The 22960-nt window shown below is 42.9% G+C and overlaps 1 protein-coding gene across 2 annotated transcripts; it reads right to left on the bottom strand.

The window, feature by feature from the left end:
- Positions 1 to 253: 253 nt before the first annotated feature.
- Positions 254 to 21690, bottom strand: LOC137677643 (phosphatidylinositol 3,4,5-trisphosphate 3-phosphatase TPTE2-like). 2 transcript variants are annotated; one of them, XM_068425057.1, is made up of 19 exons: positions 21608 to 21690; positions 20016 to 20089; positions 17908 to 17985; positions 15580 to 15627; positions 14688 to 14849; positions 14153 to 14272; positions 10705 to 10804; positions 9803 to 9866; positions 9208 to 9272; positions 8559 to 8619; positions 7567 to 7648; positions 7396 to 7484; positions 6042 to 6103; positions 4991 to 5071; positions 3823 to 3928; positions 3067 to 3164; positions 2596 to 2691; positions 2042 to 2112; positions 254 to 525 (listed from the first exon to the last, which is right to left on the bottom strand). In XM_068425057.1, exons 2-19 carry the CDS (start codon positions 20063 to 20065, stop codon positions 423 to 425), a joined length of 1536 nt encoding a protein of 511 aa, XP_068281158.1. In that variant the 5' UTR covers positions 20066 to 20089; positions 21608 to 21690; the 3' UTR covers positions 254 to 422. The 2 variants fall into 2 exon arrangements, with proteins under 2 accessions (XP_068281158.1, XP_068281159.1); XM_068425058.1 differs by lacking the exon at positions 21608 to 21690 and adding an exon at positions 20762 to 20814.
- Positions 21691 to 22960: the final 1270 nt, after the last annotated feature.

The raw sequence follows: 22960 nt of genomic DNA, 5'->3' as shown, positions 1-22960 counted from the left end.
TTCCTCCCTCCAAATTCCTATATTCTACCAACCTTTGGGAAACCCTGATGCTGAAAGAAGGTGTCAGATTTTTCCAGCAGTGTCCTGCAGACTTCTGGTCTCCACCCATCATCAGGTTAATGCTCTTCCTTACAGACAATTATCTTAGATTAATAAAGTAGGGATTACCTGTACGTAGATACCTCTAAACTCCAAAGGATCCAACAGCTCATTAACATGACAGTCAGCCAACACTAAGAAACTCTTCAGAATATTATTGCTCTGCACAAGAGAACTTCATGTAAGTTTATTTGAGAAGTTGTATCTACACAGAAATACATTAAGTACATCAAAATGAGACTGCCTCACTTTATACTGAAGCAGCAAGACATTCTCCAGGAAAAGAGATAAGTTTTACATGTTTCCCTTCTTTTGGCTTTCCCTTATGGTTCAATAAAGTTCACCTCCACAGCAAATGTCTCACTATAGACTTTCCACATTTTAGACTTGTGAGGGTTATCCAGCTCATTCCTGGGAAGGTAGAGTCTGAAAGACAAAATTCAGTAGCATACCTTACAGCCTGAGACACGGTTTTTCTTTCAGCTGGCCAAGAGAACTCCAAGCTCAGCCCTGGAATATTAAATGTAGCCCCAGATCTTGAATTCAGACAGACATCAGCCATGTCTGTGCAGGGCTTTGGATATGAAGTAGTCTGAGAAACATACAATCAACCTGATGGGTTTGTGGGTTGGGGTTCCCCCCCCCGCCCCCCCCAAGAGCCCCACAGTGCAAGACTGTTAAGAGTAAAGTTAGTGTTACATTCAGCTCAAGGCCTCCTGATGGGATGCAAGTGGCAGGAATTTAGTAACTGACCTTCCAAATCACAAGGATTTGCTTCAGTACCCAGTCAAGCTCATCAGGCATGTTCTCCACTTTTAATGCTTACCAAATTCATTTCTAGTTATCACTTAATAGAACTTGCACATCAGCTGTGGCTGAATCAGTGATACAGAGATAGGAGCACTGCCTTAACAGCTGTTTCACTTCTGATCAGACCTAGTCCATCTCAGGTCTACCAGAGTTCTCTGGGCAGAAAGGAACATAGTCTCTACTATTGTGTTTAAGAGAAGGTCTGGTGGGGCATACTCCCTAGCCCCAAAGCACTTGGGTGAAACTTTTGAGATGGCACTGTTGCAGGGCTGTCAGACAGCAGGCATACATTTCTGCCACTGGTTTGGTCTAACTAGATGTCTGCACCTAGACTGCAAGGCGCATTGCTGGCTTGACATATTAAGTTTAGAGTTATGAACGTAGATTCATGGCTAACTTTCCTCAAACTCTGATGGGTTCAATTAAATTAAAATGGTTTCCTTCCTATTCCAGTTGTGGAGAGAATAGTAATTATATCTCATAGGTCAAGTTCACTGTTCATCTGTCTAAATCTGTCAAGTTTTATAGACACAAAAGAAGGATCTCATGTCTCTTCATTTCCATATCACTCCCCTAGCGAGACAGACAAGACCAATTTTTGCTAGCTGGAGCTCCCCCAGGAGTTCTAGTCTCAACAAGAACAAACCACAGTAATTTCTAACTTTAACAAAAGCCTGAGAAGCAGTAGAAGAGTCTTTCTTTGGGATCCCAAGCATCAGTACCTCTAACTCTGGTCTTAAGGTTTGCCTGCTAAGCTTCTGAATGAGTTCCAGCCTCTCCGTCAGCCATGCTATAGAGGATGGGAGAGTTGCCTTAGGTTTGAATATTTCGCATCACTTTTCTGAATTCAAGTTCATTAATAATACTTAAAGTGCTGAGGAAAGAGTCCAACAGATTAAGTTGACTAAGATAAAGAGCTCACATGTTTAAAACACTTGGCACAGTGCAAGCAACTGTGTGCCAACTGCCTGCTCGCAAGTTTCAATTGTGAGTCAGAGACCAGTACCCACACAGAAGCTAAGAGAGGCTTGATCAGCCAGCTATCTCAGCTTTCAGTACCATGTTTAGGAACTTTCAGCTCTGTTCAGATGCCAGAAGTTAGGATCTGAAGGCAGTCGTTATGATCACTTACCTGTTATTTTCAATAAAGGAAGTGTTGAACCAGAAGAAGAATGGGCAGTCGTCATAGCCTTTTGGGAGATCCTAAACACAAAGACCTTGTTTAAGGACTCCATTAGACAATAGGACTTATTTTTTGCAGAGCAAGAGTACCCGTCTGCCCTCAGTAGTTTGGTTTACAAAGCTACAGTGCCAGATTCAGTACACTTGAAGAGCCCAATATCACACACAGATCACCATTTTCACTGAAGTTATTTCAGGACTAGGCCACTCAAAACTTAATATGATGAAGTACGAGATCCATGTTAGAAGCAGCAGGTACTCAACTAGGATGTCTTGGTTGTACTGTATGAACAACCAGATGCCTCCCCCACCTGCTCAGGCTGATGTAGCAAAATTTGCTGCATCACTCACTGCACGAGTTAGAATAACAGCTGCTACAGTGGGGCCACCCCACACAGCAGGAGTCACTGGGGAGGAACACAGATTCTGCCCCACACAGCCCAGCCAGCACCCACCTACAGTCTTCTCATACTCAAGTGAGGGTCTCCATGCTGTTATACTTACAGAACGTGATTCAAATCTGACTTTCACATCACCACTTATAACAGGGCTGTCTTCCAAGCCAATGACTACAGAGTCACTTTCAGAATCAAAGAAGAGCTGGATAACAGAATAAAGTATTACTTTTATGAAGAGTTACTACAGAGAGACAAGGGACTGATTCATGACAATACCTACTCATTCATGGTATACAAATACAATAGCAGTGCTAGAGTCATAGACAACAAGTTAAGCTACTGAGGTCAGAGCGAGTTACTGCATTTAACTGACTTCTAGGAAATCTTTCACTATCTTACCACTACTTTTCCCATGATTTAACAAAGCTTAGCTTTTTCATTCTCTCAGAATTTACAGCACCCATTTATCTAGATAGCTTTATGTCCAGCATTCAACTTTTACAGGAAGACACTTTTGACCTATAAGTCAGCTTTCAGCTTCTGTAACTCAACCGACACAATTTCATAGGACTCTTACCTTGCAGTTTCCTTGACTGGCACATATACATTCTAGTACAACTTGCTTCCTCACTATTATCTGCACCTTCATATCAGTTCCATTGCCTTTCCCAACTCCTAGGGAGAAAGAGTTGAATTATACCATGGTACATACATCAGCTGGAAACAGAAGGGGTCATGAAAACCAAGTGCAATCCTATTGGAAAGTGCTTTCTCTCCAGAACGCCTTGTGATAGACTTTAGAGAACTCAAATCCTAAAGGTAGCTCAAGATTCAGTGGTTGAAAGTTGTATTTTGAAGTAGCAGTGAATCCTACTAGTGGAGCAGAAACAGGCTAATGTAGATCCAGTTCCACTGACTGAACAAGAACAGCAATTTGAAGTCCCCTTGAACAAGCAGTGCTGAACTTCCACCCTTTTATTGAAGTTACCAGTACTTATGTACAGAAACAGGTGTGTATATCAAGCTGAGAAACATTAGCAGATCCAGTTTCACATGTGGACTTAATCTCACTTGAAAAGTGGTTCCCCTCCCAAAACAGAGCAGGTTGTAGGTGAGCCACCATTTGACCAAACACACAGAAAGTGACAGAACACACAGGGCAATTGCATTCCAAAATGCTCTCCATTGTATTTTAACTGTGCCATTTGAATTCTCAAATCCCAGTAAGCCTACATTCCTATCATCAGCTTAGGAAGAGAGACAGTAGAGATCAGCTGCCTGTACTAGAAAACCATTACTAGATAGAGGAATGCCCAAATTCAAGAGTTCTTACCATGTATAGAGTGGATTTTGAGGTTTTTTATTTTGAGTTGTCTCTCTGGTGGGAGTTTCAAGTTATACTTGTTTTTCAGGATCTCATAATACCCAACATACCTACTCTGCAATGCAAAAAACCCAGACACATTATGCAGTTTCTGTACCCCACACAGACTAATTCTAGGCAGAAGTAGGATTAAACAGATCTTCTACACCAAGTTCTTAGCTCTCAAGTCCAAAGCTAAGAAGTAGCTATTTTTTCTCCTTCCCCTCCCCAGTTCAAACAATCATCTAGACAAATTAAACATCTACATTTTTAAGCAGTATTTAAACTTAGTGTTCTAAGAGGAATTCTGTACTTTTGAGTTCAGCAAGAAGTGAGGAAATTTTATATTGTAGCTTTTTAAGGGGCAGAATATTTAAATGTACAAGATACTTCCATTTTACAGAAGCACATTCTGAAGGACAGCTGTACTTCCATTCTGTTTTATACCAGCAACTAAAGTACCTCTGTCACTAGTTTCATCTCACACCTCTGAATCTCACGGTATGCAGTGAATCAAAATGAGCAAAGCCCCAAACTATGGTCTGAGGCAATAACTTGTTTAGTATTTCCTTGTGAATGCAGTATCTAGAGGATGCATTCCTCCACCCAGCCACATGAGTGCCATAGCCCTCCTCAGGCCAGGCTGCAGGCTTCAGTGCATCCTTGATAAACAGCCCAATTGTCTTATAGGGTCATGGTCCTGTGAGAGTGGGCAAACACTGCAACAGGTTGCCCAGAGAGATTGTAGAGTCTCTATCTGTGGAGTTATTCTAGATTTGACTGGACACAGCCATAGGCAACCTGCTCTAACTCACCCTGATTGAACAGTGGGGTTGGACTGAAAGCTCTCCTAACCTCAACAATTCTCTTATCTTAGATACCATAATTCACATTTGGTAATATTATGCAGAGAAAAGCATAAGGAATGTGCTTGGACAAAGGGGAGGGAGGGGAAGATGCAGTTCAACCCTACCAGTTGATAGTCTTCCAATCCTTAAAAAAAGGGTACAGAAAGTTCAGGAGTTAAGCATTAGTAGGAACCTAAATCTCTGAAACAAGGCAGGGGAGGTGGGGTAGTGTAAGCACTCACAAGGCTAGTGTTGGTTTGGCTACTGTTACTGGACATGCTCAAGCTTACCTGGGATGGAGTTTCAACTCCTTGAAACTTGGTACTTGTGCTTCTATCAGTTCTTCTCTCCCCAAAGTAGTCCAAACTTTCCTATGTAGGAAGATAATTTCAAGAGTTAAGATATTTTTCCCACTACCATTCCCCTTCCTGAGAAGTGGATAGTAAACTAGAATTACACTAGTCAATTTTAATAAGGGAATGCAAGTTAAAATATGCAATAGTTGTTTTGGTACCTTCTAAAGGGGGAAGCTTTTAACTAAATGAAGTGCTAATTAGGAAGTCAGATACATTAAGTCTGTCATCCACAAAAGAGCACTAATAAAGCTCATTGAATGAGGACAGCAATATGCTTTTTAAGCAATTGCTTTAAAATCATCTATATTTCTCAACTGGTCTGTGGCAGACCAAGCTGAACATTAGTTTGAATCTTCACAAATCAAACTCAGAGGAAAAACAAGTGATTAAAGGGATACACACTCTGGCCAGACTATCTTGAGTGACCTGGGCCTTCTGCAACCCAGATCTCCGGATTAATAAACCAGACCTGGGATACTAAAGCAGCACATGCATCTGTTCTGGCTGGGGCTTGCTGATCTTTCTCTCTTTCCCCAGAAGGGCTTCTTGCTGTAGTGCTGGCAGTCAAGACAAGACAACTCTTGATGCCTCATGCTACTTGGAGGGAGGTTGAAGAAAAAATTGCACTTAAAAACAGTGACACTATTTTTAGTAGAGCATGCTCAGAAACCACCTATAGTTTAAGTTGTTGCTCAAGATCCTAGGTATATTATGCCTCAAGAAAAAAAAAAAAAAAGTGCTTTGAAATTGGTATCCTCTTAAATTCTACTTTCCCAGTTCTTCCTGATCAAGAACAGTCTTCATCAGAAAGGAATTTACATAGTAGCAAGATTTGCAAGAACTTTTTTTGTAAAACAGGTTGTTCACAGTATCCCTTTTCCAGTATAGACTTTTTGCAGATTATTAGTGCATTTCACCAATTAAGTAGGTTCTAAAGGGGCATTTTGAATACTAGAAGAATCAAAAAATAAACACCAGTTTTTACCTTTGCACTCTCAAACTGGTCACTGTCTATGAGCCACGTACAGACCATTGTTCCAGTCCTGCCTGTATTAGAAGTAAGGGACAAGTTGAACTATGGGAGTTCAAAGGTATTTGGGATTATTTTTGTGAAGATGAATTTATAACTTTTGAAATAGAAGAGATAACAGGAGATAAGTGACACCAGAGTAGTCAAGTGCCTGTATTTCTGGGAAGAATGAGTTAAAGATGAAATACTGCAGTTTGTTAACTTGTTCCTTGAAAGCAGTCCCCACATTTCTTTGTAGTATTCCTAGAGATACTTAGGAAGCTGGCTAGTATCTGCCTACACCATTTAGCAGGGGAGAGAGTCAAGTAGACAATACTAGATTAGGTTATAGACTGGCACTTGCCAATGCTCTCAGCCTCAAGAGTTGCTTCTCTGCTCCAACTTTTTCCATCCCCAACCCTACTAAGAATGCATCAAGACTGCTAGCACAAAGACTCCAGCATAGTCTCAGTTTTGAATTTAAAATCTCAGAAGTCAAGTCACCCTCCCTACACTTGTTCTTGAAGCTGCTTTTGGCCTGCAGGTAGTTTCAATGTTCTGTTTCACAAAGACCTTTTAAGCTATAGTTCCAAGCAGGGGAAAAAGCCTTCTTTATGTTAAGTAACCACCTGGTTTAAGCTAAGTATTTGCAGTAGTAACAGCAGGCAGCTAAAGACATGGCAGATGTTTGCAGGGAAATTTGGCTTATTTGCATAGTTATCTATGCACTTCAACAGCTCCTGCACTACTACAGGTTGCAGATAGCACCCACAGGTCAGCTCCTGTGCTAGTAGTAGCTTTGACTAGCCTGTCCCCACAAGACTACATTGCACTCTGCCACATAATACCTTATGCATCTTCATTAAGATACAGCAGTACATACAACATTTCACCCCCCCATCACAAGAAATTAAAAAGCCTGAGGTATATTACAGTGCAGGATATTCAGTGTGTGTGACCAGCTGCCAGGGAGCCAAAGCAGCAGCTTAACACTTTTGATAGTAGCAATTTCAGTAGCTCCAGGTCTCCAGCCTCTCCTGGGAGACTGCTGTCCCAGCAGTCAGGACAGCAGGAAGTTATTGAAGACTGTTTTAAGAGATCAGATGCCATCTTAGATTAAGAACCAATTTGGGCTACCTAGAATGACGTTGTGTAAGGCTAAATACACATCACCATACTGTTGCTAGTCATCCCAGTCTCTGCAGAATTTGTCAAGTTACACTCTAAACCCATGTCATGCCACAGCTTAAGGCCATACTTACATCAAAGAAGCCATGATAAGAATAACAAGTAATTTCTAGCACACACAGTTTACACATTAGAAGTTCACCTTTGCCTCCTTTACAGTGAATTGCTATGATGTTCTTTTCATCTTGATTCATCCATTCACGGACACTGGCAGTGAATTTCAGCATGTCCCTAGATAAGAGGGAAATTAGTGGATCAAAGCAAACACCTACATAGAACTATCATGATGTATGTATCTCTTGACAAGACTCACTGTAGTGCTGGGACATTGTGGTCATCAATAAAGATCCTTTCCACCCTGTAGTGGAAGTACTTAGGGTCATAGCCTTTTTCACCTACAAGGAAAGATCTGGAGTTATGCTAGGAAAGGGATTAGGTTTGCAACAAAAAGTGGCTTGTGACACACAACTGCTGGTCCAAGCATATACTAGTGTTTAAAGTACAGTAGTAAAAATAGATCAAAGTGGAAAAGCTATGAGGTAATTTGGCTAAAACCATGCTTGGTTAGCTTCTAGTCTCACACCTCTCATTTTTAAGTGAAAACTCATCTCCAAGCCCAGATGGCCATTCCTTTCCATAGGGGTTATTTAGGGATCTGAAAGTTAATGTTCTGATGTACTGTCAGGGTCAACCACAGCAACCACCACCTACAAAGTGGTAAGGAGCTGCTGACACCACGCTCCTCATCTGGGACCCCTCATCTATCCCTCTGCTGGCTAGAGGACAGTTTTACTTTTTCAGGACTTCAGTACCGATACTTCTATATCATACTTTGTCTGCTTCCAGCTCTGATGCTCTATTATGAAAGCAGAAACCACAGGACAGTTGTTCCTGAAGTATTTTTCATTGGTTTAGCCACCTCTAAACAGAAGAGCTTTTAACTATTCATTCACATAATTCTTCTAATCCTTCATTAGAAAAAACTTCCAACATCATCCCAACTTTTAGCCCAGGTTTAGTTTTCTACTTCTTTAGTAAGAGTTTTGGAACACTGAAGCAATTGTTCAGCATAAGTAAGGAAGTCTAAACCGCAAAGCATCCAGTATCTCCTTCACAAGCTTCAGTACAATATATTAGATGCTCAAAGTCAATAGCCGCATTCAGGACAGAAGGTAGTCAGAGACAGCTGTGTACTTCTGACAGACTTTAAATTCTTGGAGATCTAGTATTGCCAGCATCATACCTTGAAAAGGTGTTTTTCTGTTTAGCAGTATTTCAATACAGTCAGCAGCTAAACATACTTACTGCAGAGATTGTAGACTTTATAGTGGTCTGTATGTTTGGTGTCCAAAAATCTTGCAACTTCCTGAAGCAATAACAAGATACAAGTTCAGAGTAGTTAGTGCTCTACTCTTGATTTCCACTGCCACCTCATCCCCCACCCCCCAAGTGGTGTCAGCAACTGCATTCATAAACAGCCCTTGGACAGCAGGCTGCTTCAGCCCAATAGCTCACATTCTTGTCTGGAATAAAAGTACTACTGTGACTATCTTCCCTGCCCTACATATTTATGTTTCCACAATATCAGGCAGCATAGCTCTAAAGGGCATTAATGCAGACCTTTTAAACATCTTTATTTAGATGAGTATACTGTTCTCATTACTCATACTCTTACTAGCCTGAGACAGAACTGACTTGGATCTCTGAAGCATTCCCAAGGAACAGGAGCATCAGAGCACCAGTGTGCGCACATCATGAGATATATCCCACTAGGCTTAGCTAAGAGACTACATCACAAGCAGTGAAGCACAGTGGAGACCCCTATTTAGTCATTCCAACCAGCCAAGACAGGACTAAGATTGACTTGACAATCTAGTCCACATGCAAATTAGTGGGAACCTAGAAGTGAAACAGCATTCAGAAATGCTGAACTTGGTAGATGAGGGATTTTTACCTCTATAGGGTTCCTATAGAAAGACTGCTTCCCAGAAGATGGAAATGACATTGCAATAATGCGATCTGTGGAAAGACAGCAATCAGAAGTAACAGGGGGAACCCTCCCCCCATGTAGGGACTACATGATTGAGAGCAACATCATTATGAAACAGCTTATTACTATCTTAATTATAAGAACCACCTACCCATTTCTGAGAGGTTTTCTTCTGCATTTAGTATAGCTAGAGCAGGAGAATAATGCTTCCTGAAGCATCAGCTACCATTAAGTGTCAGTCTCCATAGAATCACAGGCAAAAATACTATGAATTAGTCAATAGTTTCTCAGCTCTGGTTCCCTAGGCCTCAGGAGAATTTCTATCATTTGCATACATCATGTACAGCCTCTCTCCCAGAAGGCTAATCCTTGAGAACAGTGTCAGAGTCAGGAATCCATATTTCAAAATCCCACAGAAAAGGAGTAGGCCTGGTTTGACTTCATACTTGAAATTTCATCAGTCAAACATTGCCTATATTTCATGTCAAGAACTTATTAACTGACTAACTAGTGTTAGCAGGATGTAACATGCTACAAAGCGTCATTTGCTTCTACAAACCAGTAACGTAAGTGAGATCCAGATCAAAGCCATCTTTCATATAACGCCTTTTGTTTTCAGAGACCTGCCAAAAAAAAAAAAAAGAGTAGAGTTTATTCTTCCAAAAATCAACAAGTGTTGCTTGTCACTAGGAGAAACCAACCATCTAGACTCTGAAGTTAAGTCATGAGTAGCAGAGCCTCATTTTGCTATAGCAAAGTTCACAGCGTTAGCCAAGAATAATGTTTATTGTGTTAGCTTTTAGGTAGAAGGCTCCATACAGAACTTTTACCCTGAAGTATTGAAGTTTATTCTAATGGAAAGAACACTGCAGATTCTTTGCAAACTGCAGCATGAATCTGTCATTGCTATTTGAGTGTTTGGGGGCTGAGGGAAGGAATTAAAAAAGGGCAGCATAACCAAGACTGCTTATTCCTGATCAAGAGGACATACTTGAAGCTTCAAGTACCACTTTATTGCCCCTGATGAAAATAAGAAGAGGCATTTACAATGGATAGGGCTTCAACAACTAGGTTGTTCTGTTTTCACCTGGAATAAACAGCAGAATCATTAAAATTACTGTCCTCCCCCCATGTGATGGAAACCAGTCTACATACCACACAAACCAGAAATTATCAATTGAGACACATGGTGGTGTTGCAATCACTTTGATATGCCAGCCCTCCAGGTCAAGTTGCTGCTTACTTGAGCAAAGTTAAGAATTATTAGCTATACTGCAGCTGGAGGCAAAGCTCTAGTACCCTGTCAGGGACACTGAACAGACATGCTGCTTAGGCAATATTATCAGTTGCAGACCAAAAGGCTGTGGGTAGTCTTGCTACTCACCACTGATGGCTACCTGGAGAAAAAGATAAAGTTGGAAACAATAGTAGTAGCCTAGATATATTAAGAGACCAACTTACCATTCTCCTGGTCACCACTTCAAGTTGCTTCTTCTGTGAAGCCAGGCGAAATATTCTTATTAAGATGACAATTCTCAGAACTCGGAGGAAAGTAACCATTCTAGAGAGTCAGATTCACCATGAAAGAAAATTAACACAAACTTAGATGCAAAGCTTGAAACTATTTAAAAGCTGTTTCAGAGACAGTTTAAAGCTTTGTTTCATATACTGAACTAGGACTTCTCAGGCTGGTTTTGGAGGAAGAATACTATGCTTGAAGAAATCATGGTTTTATGGAGGTTTTTTGGAAGGACATGTTCTGAACAGCTAACAGAACCAGGAAACCCCCTACTTGCTCAAATAGACTTTCACAGGCATCTCTGCCCAGCAAGCAACAAATTCCCTTAACACTACCTATGTTATTATCCCCAAACTCTTGTTCCTTGAAGCTTGTTCTCAAATATACATTTAAGTGTAAGTAGCCACCTGAAAAATAGCTGAAAAGAGAAGCTTGACAATCTATATACATCATGCCTTGATTAAGAAACTTGAGAATAGATCAGTATAAACCCTGTGTTTAATCATTCAGCAACCTGAGCTGATGATTTGGTTTGAGGAACTTTGAACTGCTGTTGAACTTTGAAGCAGGCAAGATGCTTATGTGAGTGGTTCTACCGAAACAACTGAACAGGGGTATCTGCTTTCACATACCCTTAGGGACTAGGGCAAACTAACATTCATTCCTTAAGGAGGTATATATAGTGTCAAGAGGATGGAGCCAGGCTCTTCTCAGTGACATCCCTTGACAGGACAAGGGGCAATGTGTGCAAGCTGGAGCACAGGAGGTTCCACTTAAATTTGAGGAAAAACTTCTTTACTGTGAGGGTGACTGAACACTGGAACAGGCTGCCCAGAGAGGTTGTGGAGTCTCCTTCTCTGGAGACATTCAAAACCCGCCTGGACGCGTTCCTGTGTGATATGGTCTAGGCAATCCTGCCCCGGCAGGGGGATTGGACTAGATGATCTTTCGAGGTCCCTTCCAATCCCTAACATTCTGTGATTCTGTGATTCTGTGTGATTCTGTATGTGAGCATATACTTTTAAGGAGCACACACATGTATTTTGGGTCCTGATACACTTGAGTAAGAATCCTGGTGAATACCTACAGTAATGGAGACAAATATTATGGAAACTTTATCTCATCACCTCCAGTTGAAGAAAGTCCGCTCTACACTGACATGGAACTTAAAGTCAGGAAGACAAGGTTGTCCTGGACAGCTGGAGGAGAGCTTCAGTTTTTCCCCCCAGCTCCTTCCTAGTCCAGGATCACCCTGCTGTTTTCAAAACAGTTCCCTTGGAGCTATCAGCCAAGGAGATGAACCAACACTGGAGTGAAGACTTCATAGTTCCTCTCCTCAGCCTGAACCACAACTGTGAGAAGCAGCTCTTCAAGATAAAAGCTGTTTGCATTCTGCCCTTTAGGAAGTTAGCCAGTTAAGCATTAGCTCCCAGACTGATACCCAGCTCTCACTCCACAATGTCCTTTTATAGATCAGACTTCAAGGAAACAGGTAACTCATCCCAACGCACACCCACCTAGACCAGATTAGATATATAGGCCATACCCCTCCCATCAGGGCTCAAAGCTGCTCAAATTATATTTATTCTGAGATGTATCAGGTGCTTTAAGACTGCTATTTGCTTCTTGATGAATGTCTATGAGGAAAGAAAACCAATAAATCCCAGGTAGGCTACTGGGAATTAGTTGGGGAGCTTTCTTTAGCATAGCTGTGGCTGAGAAAAGCCAGCACAGATTTGCCTTCACTTGGCAAGGGAAGCAATTAACCTGGACTCGGTAACCCCAGGGATTTACAAGCTCACCAACAATATTCTCCCAAATTTTGAAAGGAGATTTGGCTGATTTGGTTTTTCCATGCAAGTCTGAATTAATATGATCTAGGTAATCCTGCTCCGGCAGGGGGATTGGACTAGATGATCTTTCGAGGTCCCTTCCAATCCCTAACATTCTGTGATTCTGTGTGTGATTGTGTGGACACTACTGGAGTGTTAGGTGGGAAGATCATCTCATCAGTATTTGGCCAAGTCTGAGGTGTCATCTAGTGCCAGGTAGTAATATTTTGGTCAGAACAAGACTGAAGAGCCCTTAACAAAAGAAGCCTTAGAGGGCCTCAAGAATTGCATGGGTGAGATGGTAGGCCCCAGCTGAGTATCTTCTGAGAGCATCAGTGTGAACTCCTTTTTATGTGACCCAAAAGCCTATTCTAAATCCCCATCAGCTTCAGCAAGTCAGAATACAAGGAACTTGCACACTGATCTACAGCAGGATGGGTCAGTGCAGGATCAGGCCTATTATTAACATTGCCCAGTAAAGACAGCAGAGCAGATTACCCTGTCACAGTGCTATTCCTCCTACCTTTAACTGGATGCTGCCACAAGATGAAAGCTGCTTTAGAAAAATGTGGCCAGAGAAATGGGAAGTAATCATTAAATTCAGATTAATGTTTAAAAGACCTAGAAGGAAACAGCCTTTTATGATTCTGAGGCTGCAAAAACTATTCCTTTGACAGTTCTACTTTTTGAACCCCAAGTTTAGCTGGCATTTGAAGATATGACTAGTACTTCCAGATGTTTATCCAGCTCTGGATTCTTCAATAACTAGAATTGGAGTTGGTTTCTGTTTCTTCTAGAAGAAAGTTTCCCCTCCTTGTACCCAGTAGCCAGGTGTATTGGGGGCAGGGGGGTGATTTTTTTTTTTTTTTTAAAAAAAAAAAGCACAACCTTTCTCCCCTGGCTGATGCAAGCAAGTTTCACTAATTCAAACCTAGTGCGGATAAACTAATCTTAGAGTTGTAGTTCTGTCTTCATCAGGAATGGATTCCTCTCACAGGTTATCATCTGGTAAAGCTACAGAAATCAGGTGGAAATATGACTTGAATTAACTTATGCACACAAACAGCATGTTTCCCCGCCCCAGGCTGAAAAATGCAACATATGTTACTATGGGGCTTGTGGGAAAGCAAGGTGGAAGAAAAGGCAGGGTGGCAACTCCTTCTATTTCAAGGCCCATTAGATAGAGATCCTCCCTCAGTTGTCTATTGCATTTGCTATTACAATCCAACTCTTCTTTCTGACCTTCTTCAGACTCTCCTCTCTATCAGGGCTGGGCACACCTTCCCCCAAAAATGCTTAAGTCAGAGCATTTGATGGCCTTGCTATTCACTTTTAGTTGCCCCAGCTGGTATGTTTATATTATCTCTGCCTTTGAGACAGGGTCAGTCTACAGTATAACTCTAGACCAAAGTTAAGTGTCTCTATCCTTCATGAAATACTATGACAGCCATATTTGTGATCTAGTATGCACACATCTAGCTTAGAGGTGCCCAAAAAATTCTTAGAAGACTATAAAGAAAAGAGAGCTCACATTTAACAGCTGCCATACCATTCTTACCTTGGTATCTGATCTGCTGCAGCAAGGTCTGAGAAGGAGTATGTCATGTTGATTAACAGAGTGCACACCACTATAAATGCATCCAAAATATTCAGTTTGGACCGGAAATAGTTCCTGAAGCTGAAACAAAGGAGAGTTTTAGACAGATGCCCATATGGATAGCAAAGACTGAAACACATCTTCAGGAAGAGAGCCACCTATACAGAACTACTGCTAGAGACAAGCTCTCCTGAAGTAGTTCTTAACACTAAGCACTAGGGAATCACTAAGAAAATAATCTTACACCTGGTCTACACAGATAAGTCATAGCAAAGCTGATGCAGTTTCCAGGTGCTCACTTATACCAAAAGCACTTCAGAGATTATTCTATTGAAGGGTAACAGCCAATATACACAGCCAAGAAAAGATGTGGCCATTGTCTATGACCAGAAAACTAGCCCACAGGGCATCCATGTTCATAGTCCAAGCTTGAAGTATTGCTTCCTTACTAGCCTAAGGGCTTGCCACACTGACTTAACTTTCGCCCATGTCTTACCCTTCAACAAACACCCTCAGGAGAACATCGATGAGAAAGAAGAGTGCTATTGCCAGGGAAACACCTTCAAGAATCTCTCTAACACCTTTCTTCTTCTCACTGATAGCCAGGTCCACAATCACAACTACGATGTCCACAATGATAAGTACAACTCCAAATACTCTGCAAAAAGAAAAATACAAGCCAACTTGAGAGGCAGGAATGAAATACTGACATCGACTGGCTGAAGAGCACAAGCCCAGATTTTTGTTTTAAGCTGTTCCAACAAGAGTGTGCTCTCTTACATACAGATTGAGGCCTGCTTATATAAGCAGCTGAAGAATTCAAGTTGCATTTTTAGTCATCTGCACAGAGAACATCACTCATGTGGAACTGTACATTTATCTCAGACTCAGCTGTAGTTATTAACCCATAATTCCACAACTACCTAGAAGTGGTCCAAACCTGAATGCTTTATGGCACACAAGTGTCAGTACTGTCTTTCAGCTTACTTACCTTGCCTCCCACTCATGACTTAGTGTAGTCCCTTAAAAACAACTGTCTTTAATGGCTCATCTTGTCTCAGCACCTAGACTGCATACAACTGACCAACTGGTTGTTCAAAGGCTGCCACAGCCTGGAATAAGCCATTAAAGAGCTTTTATCCAAGTCAACAGCATTTACAGTTCTGACTTCCAGATCTCCTTGGAGAACATAGTCATATCTGTTTAAGACTTCTTTCCCAATGAAAGTACTTTTCTCAAGTCACCCTTTCAGGAGCTGATGGGGGATTCAGTACTTTCCAGACAGAGCAGACTGCAGTCAATGTTGTTCAAGGAACTCTCCAAGTTCTTACACCAGAAACAAGCACTATTTCTACCATGGCCACATCATTATAAGCATAATCTTTTACCTGAATCCAAATGACATCACAAATGGGGAAATTTTTCTCCTAATTGCACTGCAAGAGAAGAGAATTGGCATCAAGACAAGTGACATTTTGCTACTGATATCAACCACAAGAGCACTGTTACAGAATTCTAAAACCAAAAGAATGCGAACAGAAGAATGTATAGTAGCGATTTCTTTAAGAGGAGATTATTCAGTTGCATTTGTGAAGCATATAGGTTAACATAGTACTTGAAAGCAATACTTTGACCACTTGTTAGAAGTAGTATTCAACAGTTACAGCCTCTAGAAGTACAGCAGTATGTACTTATGCATAATACTATTCAGCATCACAACTCCAGTGACACTAGAAGTCTGCTTTAATGCCCAGTTATAAGCTTTAAGAAGTGGGCTTATACAATAGCTATTGCTCAGGAGGAAGATTAAAGGATAAACATCTCTTAAGGTATCTTGTACAAGATATTAACTTATATCAGAGGATATTTTTTTCCAGGCCTGGAAAAAGCTGCACTTGTTCATAGCTCCACTACTGCTTCTGTGTTCTTGGAATAGAGGAAGACAAATCTCTCTTCTACCTTTAAAAGGAAACATTGGTTTGGCTTTCAGATTGAAGACTCAAGTGCCTTTTAAGAAAATTAGTTACTGAAGCTAAGTTTTTCCAATTGTGAGAGTTATGTCCAGGCCTAGCAGGGTTCCAGCTCCTGTTTCAGTTACAGAAGATTTGTTGCCCCTTTGGTATGCTTTAAGGCTTCCGGTTTAAAGCTAGGCCTTTGTGTAACTATCTTACTAGCTGAAAGTCATTTTAGGCTATACCAAGAACTAAGGTAGAAGAAATTATCTGCAAACCTAAAGTTCTGACAGTTTGAAAAAAAGATTGCCAGTCTGTTAAGTAATCTTGGGGTTACTTAACTACTATAAGCACCAAGTCTTTTCTTAGACACTTAAAAGAAAACACCTTATCCAAGTATATCACTACCAAAAAGTTCTGACATACTGACAAAAAGTACTGGTAGATTCCTTTTGTACTGTTCACATATCTACCCTATCTTTCCTGTTATATACAGTTACTACACTTCCCCTCCCCACCACCCTGTTACAGGAAGTCTTTGCCAGCTCAATAATGCATATTGCACCCCAGTGATCCTGCCTGAGCTACTTGTTTCCTGTAGGGTAACTTGAGCATTGCATTCCACCTGGTGCATATCCTTAACACCTCAATAACTCTGTTTAAGACAAGGCTGGGTATCTTTGAAGTGATGAGGAAGCATCTTGCTGGGCTTATTGAATTAGCTTATACTTCTCATTATTAAGTTCAAACTTTAAATGAAGAAACAGGATCTAGCCAGCAAACATCTGCATCCTTAAGCAGGAAGGAGATGCTTAGGCTGTAGTACCCACTTTCCCCATGGAAGTCAATGATGTAAGAACAAGTCTTGTCTTGAAGGCAGCATAACATAGAGGAGGTTCTCCTTGCACTTAGAATGTCTAATATCTAAGGAAGCACTGCAATAATTACACTAACAGTTTGTTGGTCTAGGCCTTTGCCCAGTCAACCCTACAACACAAAAGTACTAGGTACACCAGGACTTCAACTTCTACAGTCTAAGGACAAGTAACTTCATTAGGTATACTAAAGACTGAAATATATACACACCACTCCAATTTGGCCTGCCAACATCTTAAATCAGTTGAAGAGAATGTGGCACATTTGCTCACAAAATTAGCTTAAAGCCTTTGTGAAATGCATTTGTAAACACCAATGTCTGAATTCTAGAAAGATGTGTTGTCACATAGAAGAACTGAGATCTTATTGTTCTTGAGCTGCAGGAACAGAGAAGTCTATTCACTTGTTACTGACTTGACTGAGTATGCTATAAGTTAGTAATCTGATGAAAAGAGCTAAACACTGTTAGAATTCTAACTACTTCAAGAACAGAGTTAATCACTAGCAAGTTTAGATAGTTTAGTCTTGACAAGGGCATAATGCTTATCATTTGCCTCAGATACTCATTCACCTCATTTTCTCACCAGCATTTTTCTTCTGTGCTCTCCCAAACTCATTCCTTTGGGAAAACTTAATCAATGCAGCTTGGACTATGCATTCTCCATAATATGATGGACTTATAGCTAGTTCTTGGATTGGTCTTTCATCTCTAGAGGCATAAAGAAGCTTCCTGAACTTACTTGTCTTTATTATGTACTAGAACAAATGTCAATATCAAGTAGAGACAAGCCCAGTAAATCACTTCCACAAGCCATCTGCCTTCTTATTTTGGCTCAAAAGTTTCCACTCTTGGGGCTAAGCAAGGCAGTTAGTATATCATCAGCTTACTTGGAACAGCTGTCTGGTTCATTATGCTCATCACGACCATCATCAATCTTTACTGTGGGCTCCTCTGCTGTTGGAGAGCTGGCAAAGGAATAACACAAGTCACATACTGATACAGATGTGAACTTTATACATTGTCACCCTTCATTGTTCCAGACAAAATATTAACTGTCAGCTGAGCAGCAGCCTGGGCCAGAGCACAGGCATAGTACCAGGGAAAGAAATACTTCCCATATGTTGGCACAGCAGAACCCCTTGGCTTGTACTGACCAAGTTCCCGTTAGCAATCCATCTTTCAAAAGTTTCTCTTTTGGGGGAGGATGGGAACAGATGTTTTCAGCAATAGGACAAAGGGCTTTGAAGCTGGGCATCCAAGAGTCTGCTGAGGACTTAATGGTCCAGTCCAGACTCTGGAAGTGCTGGAAACATGCATATGCAAAACTGCTTCAGAGAGTCCAAAAGACATTAATGCTATTACAGTAAAGTACTTGTTCAGAGAATTAAAGTTTTCACCAAGAAAAGCCATAGCACAGAGATGTTTTTGTGCAGAGCAGGATACCAGATCGGAAACTGGAAGACCAAAGCAGCAGCAGCTGAGCTAGTGCTAGAACAGCATTTTTTTTTGGAGTAGTGGCTGCTTGCCATAACTTCCTTAAAAGGGTCTCTTTTAGATCAAGTTTTTGTTCAGCCACCTGAGAGGCTTTGAAGGCCATGTGATGACTTCAGAGAAAATGAAGTGTAACATCCAAATTCAGGAGTTTCTAATTCAGCCTTCTCCACGGAAACGGTGTGCTGCATAATAGCACAGCCACAGCATTTGCTGTGGCTCTGTCTCTGGCATCTTTGCCTCTTGGGCAGGAGCAACTACATGCACATACTCAATATTGATGTTTCCATGCTGTTCTGAGGTAATCTAGCATATTTGAAGCATTAGTGTAACAACTCAGAGGATCCAAGTATTCTTCATCCTCCACAACAGACCCACACACCAGCACTGCTTCTGCAATGTGGGCTAACTCCTTTTTAAGCAAAAAATTTAATGATGCATTTCCTACAGTGTCAGCAACCAGTACTGATGGTTCACCACCTGCACTCAGTATCAGGCTGAAGAGAGGAATGATTCCCCACCCCCTCCCAACAATTTTTGGTATTTAAAGCTAATTTTCCAGCTGCAGTATCTCCAGACACCAGTATCCTCACTTTGTTCTAGAACTGAAGCAAAGCTTTAGTGATGCATGGCCATTCATCTTTGCTTCCCAGCTATTCTTATGGGATATTCACTTGGGAGTTTCCACTTAACTTACAGCTGAAATGCTTCACTCATTAAAGCAAGTTGCTGCTGCTACAGCAATTTTGCTGCAGGTCACTTGCTTATACTTGTAGACACATAAAGTGCACCAAATGCCACCTTCTTATCCTTCTTAGCCAAAATAAGAATGAGCAACAGTCATGTTTTGGGTTAGGAAGCCAATCTTTAACACAAAAGGAAAACAGAGGCCCAGTCAGAGTACACTGTTTTCACTGTGCTCTCACACAAAAATTCAGTTCTAGATAACGCTTTCCTCAGAGGGAGTTTGTTTTGCTAAGCACTCTACATCTACTTGTTTTCCAGGCTGGAACAAGCTCTCTGCCACAAGCTACTACATCTAGTCTTTGACTACTGGTGTGGAAGAGAAGAAAATGAGGATATACTGGAAGAACGTATTTCCTCCCCACACACTGAACTTCAGACTTGAGGCTTTTAAGGAGAGCAGAGCAAGAGCATCTTGCTCTACAAGAGAGCTTGACAGTGTTTCTGGAGGCTAGAAGAGAACAGGCTTTACTGCCATGAGCTTATTATACCAGGGCTGGGTACTTTGTACTTTTTAGTTAGTTCTTAACTACTTGTAAGAAGTCAATCACAACAGCATATTTCTCTCAAAGATATCACTCCTCACAGACAACAGCATTTTAAGAAGGGGGAATACAAAGACTATATGCTATATAAACTTCAAGCACTCCATTGTTATTCTCTTTGTTATATTTAAAGCAGTAAGAAACTCTGGACAGGGGACCACACACAGCATACTCAAATCCCAAACCCATACACTGGTGCAGTTCATTTCACTCACCTGGATGCTTCTGTCAGCTCTGCCCCTTGTTCATACCGCACAGTTGTCATTTTGCCTGTTGTTGCTCTGCTGGTCTTAAAAGACATCAGCACAAGAAACAGTGAGTACCAGCATCCTACAGCAGCCTCACACTCACGTTAACAGCAGGCAGTTGACAAAGCACAATCTTTATCTATAAGGCTAGTGAGAGTCAGTGCATTCAGTATGATGAAGGGTTTTTTGACTACACCTAATATGCCACAGTGACAATAACTTTAAAGAGCATCTTTACCTCATGATGAGGCCTTTTCCCCTGCTTCAAGCTATGAAGCACAGAGGAGCCCCAGGTGGCACCTCTGGCAGGGGTGCAGCCCCAGGCTGCTCCGGCAAGCGCAGGCTGGAAACCCCAGGGAGCGGGTCCAAGAGCTCCTGGCACCCATCAGCTCCTCCGACTCGGTCCCACTGCACCTCCACTCCCTCAGACCCGCCCCACCGGGCGGCAGTCACCGCTCGGGCACAGCTTCACAGGCCCGGGGTGGGAACCGGCTCCCACAGCGGCAGGCAGGGTCCCGCCAGCAGCCTTCCGCACTCCTGGAGAGGGACCGGCACCGGCAAGCCGCCGGCACCCTTTCCCAGCAGAGGCCCCGCAGGCCGAGCCCCGGCCTGGCGGCCGCCACACACAGTCTGCGGCTCCGCAGCCCCAGCGGGGACAGCCCGCGGTAGCCCCAGCCCCCCGGGAGCTCTCTCCCCCCCACCGCCGCCCTCACCTCAGCGCGGCCGCCCACCTCCGGCCGCCGGGCTCGAAGTCGAGCCCAGACACCCGCCCCCTGCGCTCCGCGGACTCAGCGGAAAGTTGCGTTAAACTTCCTGAGGGCTGTTCTCCCGACCCTCCCGCCTTCCCTCACCCCGGCCGAGCTGCGGAGCCCCACTCATCCGCCGAGGCAAAGCCAAGCCGCGGAACGGGAACGCGCCTCATGCCCCCGCCGGGACGCGGCTAAATGGTCCGGCGGCGCCGCACGGCTGCAGCTGGGCCAGGGCCGGGCCGGGCGGCACCGCCCGCTGCCATGGCGATGGGCCCGCCGCCGCTCCCTTCGCACCGCCCGTCACCTCGCAGTCAGCAGCAGCGGCGGCGGGCGGTGGGCAGCGGGTGGGCAACGGGCCCGCGGCGGCCCCAGGCGCCTCTGGGGGCCCGCCGGGCCGGCAGCCGGGCCAGGGCCTGCCCGTCCCCCCGGGATCACGCTGTCCCGGGCCCGCACAGGCCCGCAGGAGCAGGGAGGCCGCCAGGCAGCGCGCCCCGGCAGTGCCTGCCGCCTTCTCCCGAGCCTCGGCCGCGCGGGTTCTGTAGCGTTCGCTGCTGCGCTTTGATGCCTCTTAATGCATTTCCCGTGGCACGGAGGCTTTGGGGGCTGCCATCAGGACAGGGCTGGTGCACACAGGCTGCGGGCCAGTCAGGCCTCCCCGGCCTGTGACAGAGGCTGCCTCCATCCAGAGCACAGACGCGTAACTTCGAGCACTTATGTCTCTCACATAACATCGAGCACTTATGTTTTTGCAGAATCGGATCCTGCAGGGCAGATTTCTGACCCTGCACTCTGCAGAGGCTTCACACCTACCTCATCGGTGACCGACAGTCAAGTAGTAACAGCCCCTGAGCATGAGCATCTTAGGGTGGGGAATGCTGCTGGTGACGCCAGGTCTGCGCTGGAAAGGTTTTCTGCAGGACGGTGGGCAGCAGAGGGAGCTCAAAGCCAGCTTTTGGAGGCTGCTCCCAGGGCTGCTGGAGCCTGGTCAGGGGTAGATGCGATTAACGGATAGCAGGAACCTTTTCAGATGCTTCCTTGCCCAAAAGAAATAAAATCTTTGAGATGAATGCCGAGAATACGGAGCATTTCTGGACAGCAGACTAAATAGAAAGTTTCCCTTTCAAGTCTGTCCTATATATAAATATATGTGTACGTAGCTAGTACAGACAGTGGTAGCAAGTAATGAGCTAGGTATGTTTGGTATATTCAGATAATTATGTATTCAAGAAGCAGCTAAACATGGATAGCGACTAAGCTGGATGATGAGAAGAAACATTCGATTAATTCACTTTTAGTTCTGGAAAAAAGTTTACATGTGCAGGTTATTTAGTACAGGCTTGATCCTGTGGACCATGTGAGTATCCTGTCAGTTATTGTCAGCAGCAGCTTATGCCTGTGGAGCACCTTCACAGGGAGGAGCGTATCGGAGAAGAGTGTAGAAATACATAAGTCCAGTTTCCCCTGCCCTGGGCTGTGAAAGCACCAAGGTGTGAAGGCAGTTTGGGTATAGAAGTGGACTTTTCACAGAACAACCTGTAGCAACCAGTCAAAGGAGGGGTCGGAGGCTGGAAGCTTCCAGTTTGGCATTCAGTCTGAATGCCAGGGCTGTAAATGAACCAGCTTGCTAGAGGCTGCAGATGCACTTAAAAAGGAAAAACCGTTCTTCCCATTTTTCATCAAATAGGTAGACGCTGCATTGCCCGTGATGGCACTATAACTGTTCCTTTCAGTGTTGCTAATCTTAGAGCATTGGTGATGCAGTAGAAGATTTGCCAGCTCTCACGTGTCATTGTGAGTTTCCTGGTGGTTGATCTATTTTCTTAAAACCTAACTTCTGGAGTCAGATGACTAAAATAAAAACACCACTTTTTTTTATTAATAAAATCAAATTTCTAGCTCTCAGCTGGTGGAGAAAAGCATAGGAACAAGACCCAAGGTTCATAAAGCTAAAAATAAAAAGGAAGCATTAAAAATATTCTGGTTTTTAAATTCAGGACTTGTAAATCATTTTCATTATATTTTGCTGGTTAACTCATGATACTGATATTTAAAAACCCCTCAGAATACAGTTCTGATCCCTTGATGATTATTCATCAGTGTAAAATAGCAGAATTGTCAACAAAATGCAGAAAAGATCGAAATGTTCAGTAAATAATGCAGGTA

Source organism: Nyctibius grandis, chromosome 2, assembly GCF_013368605.1.
Source record: "Nyctibius grandis isolate bNycGra1 chromosome 2, bNycGra1.pri, whole genome shotgun sequence".
In the NCBI taxonomy this organism is placed as follows: domain Eukaryota; kingdom Metazoa; phylum Chordata; class Aves; order Nyctibiiformes; family Nyctibiidae; genus Nyctibius; species Nyctibius grandis.
This window is presented reverse-complemented; position numbering and strand designations above follow the sequence as displayed.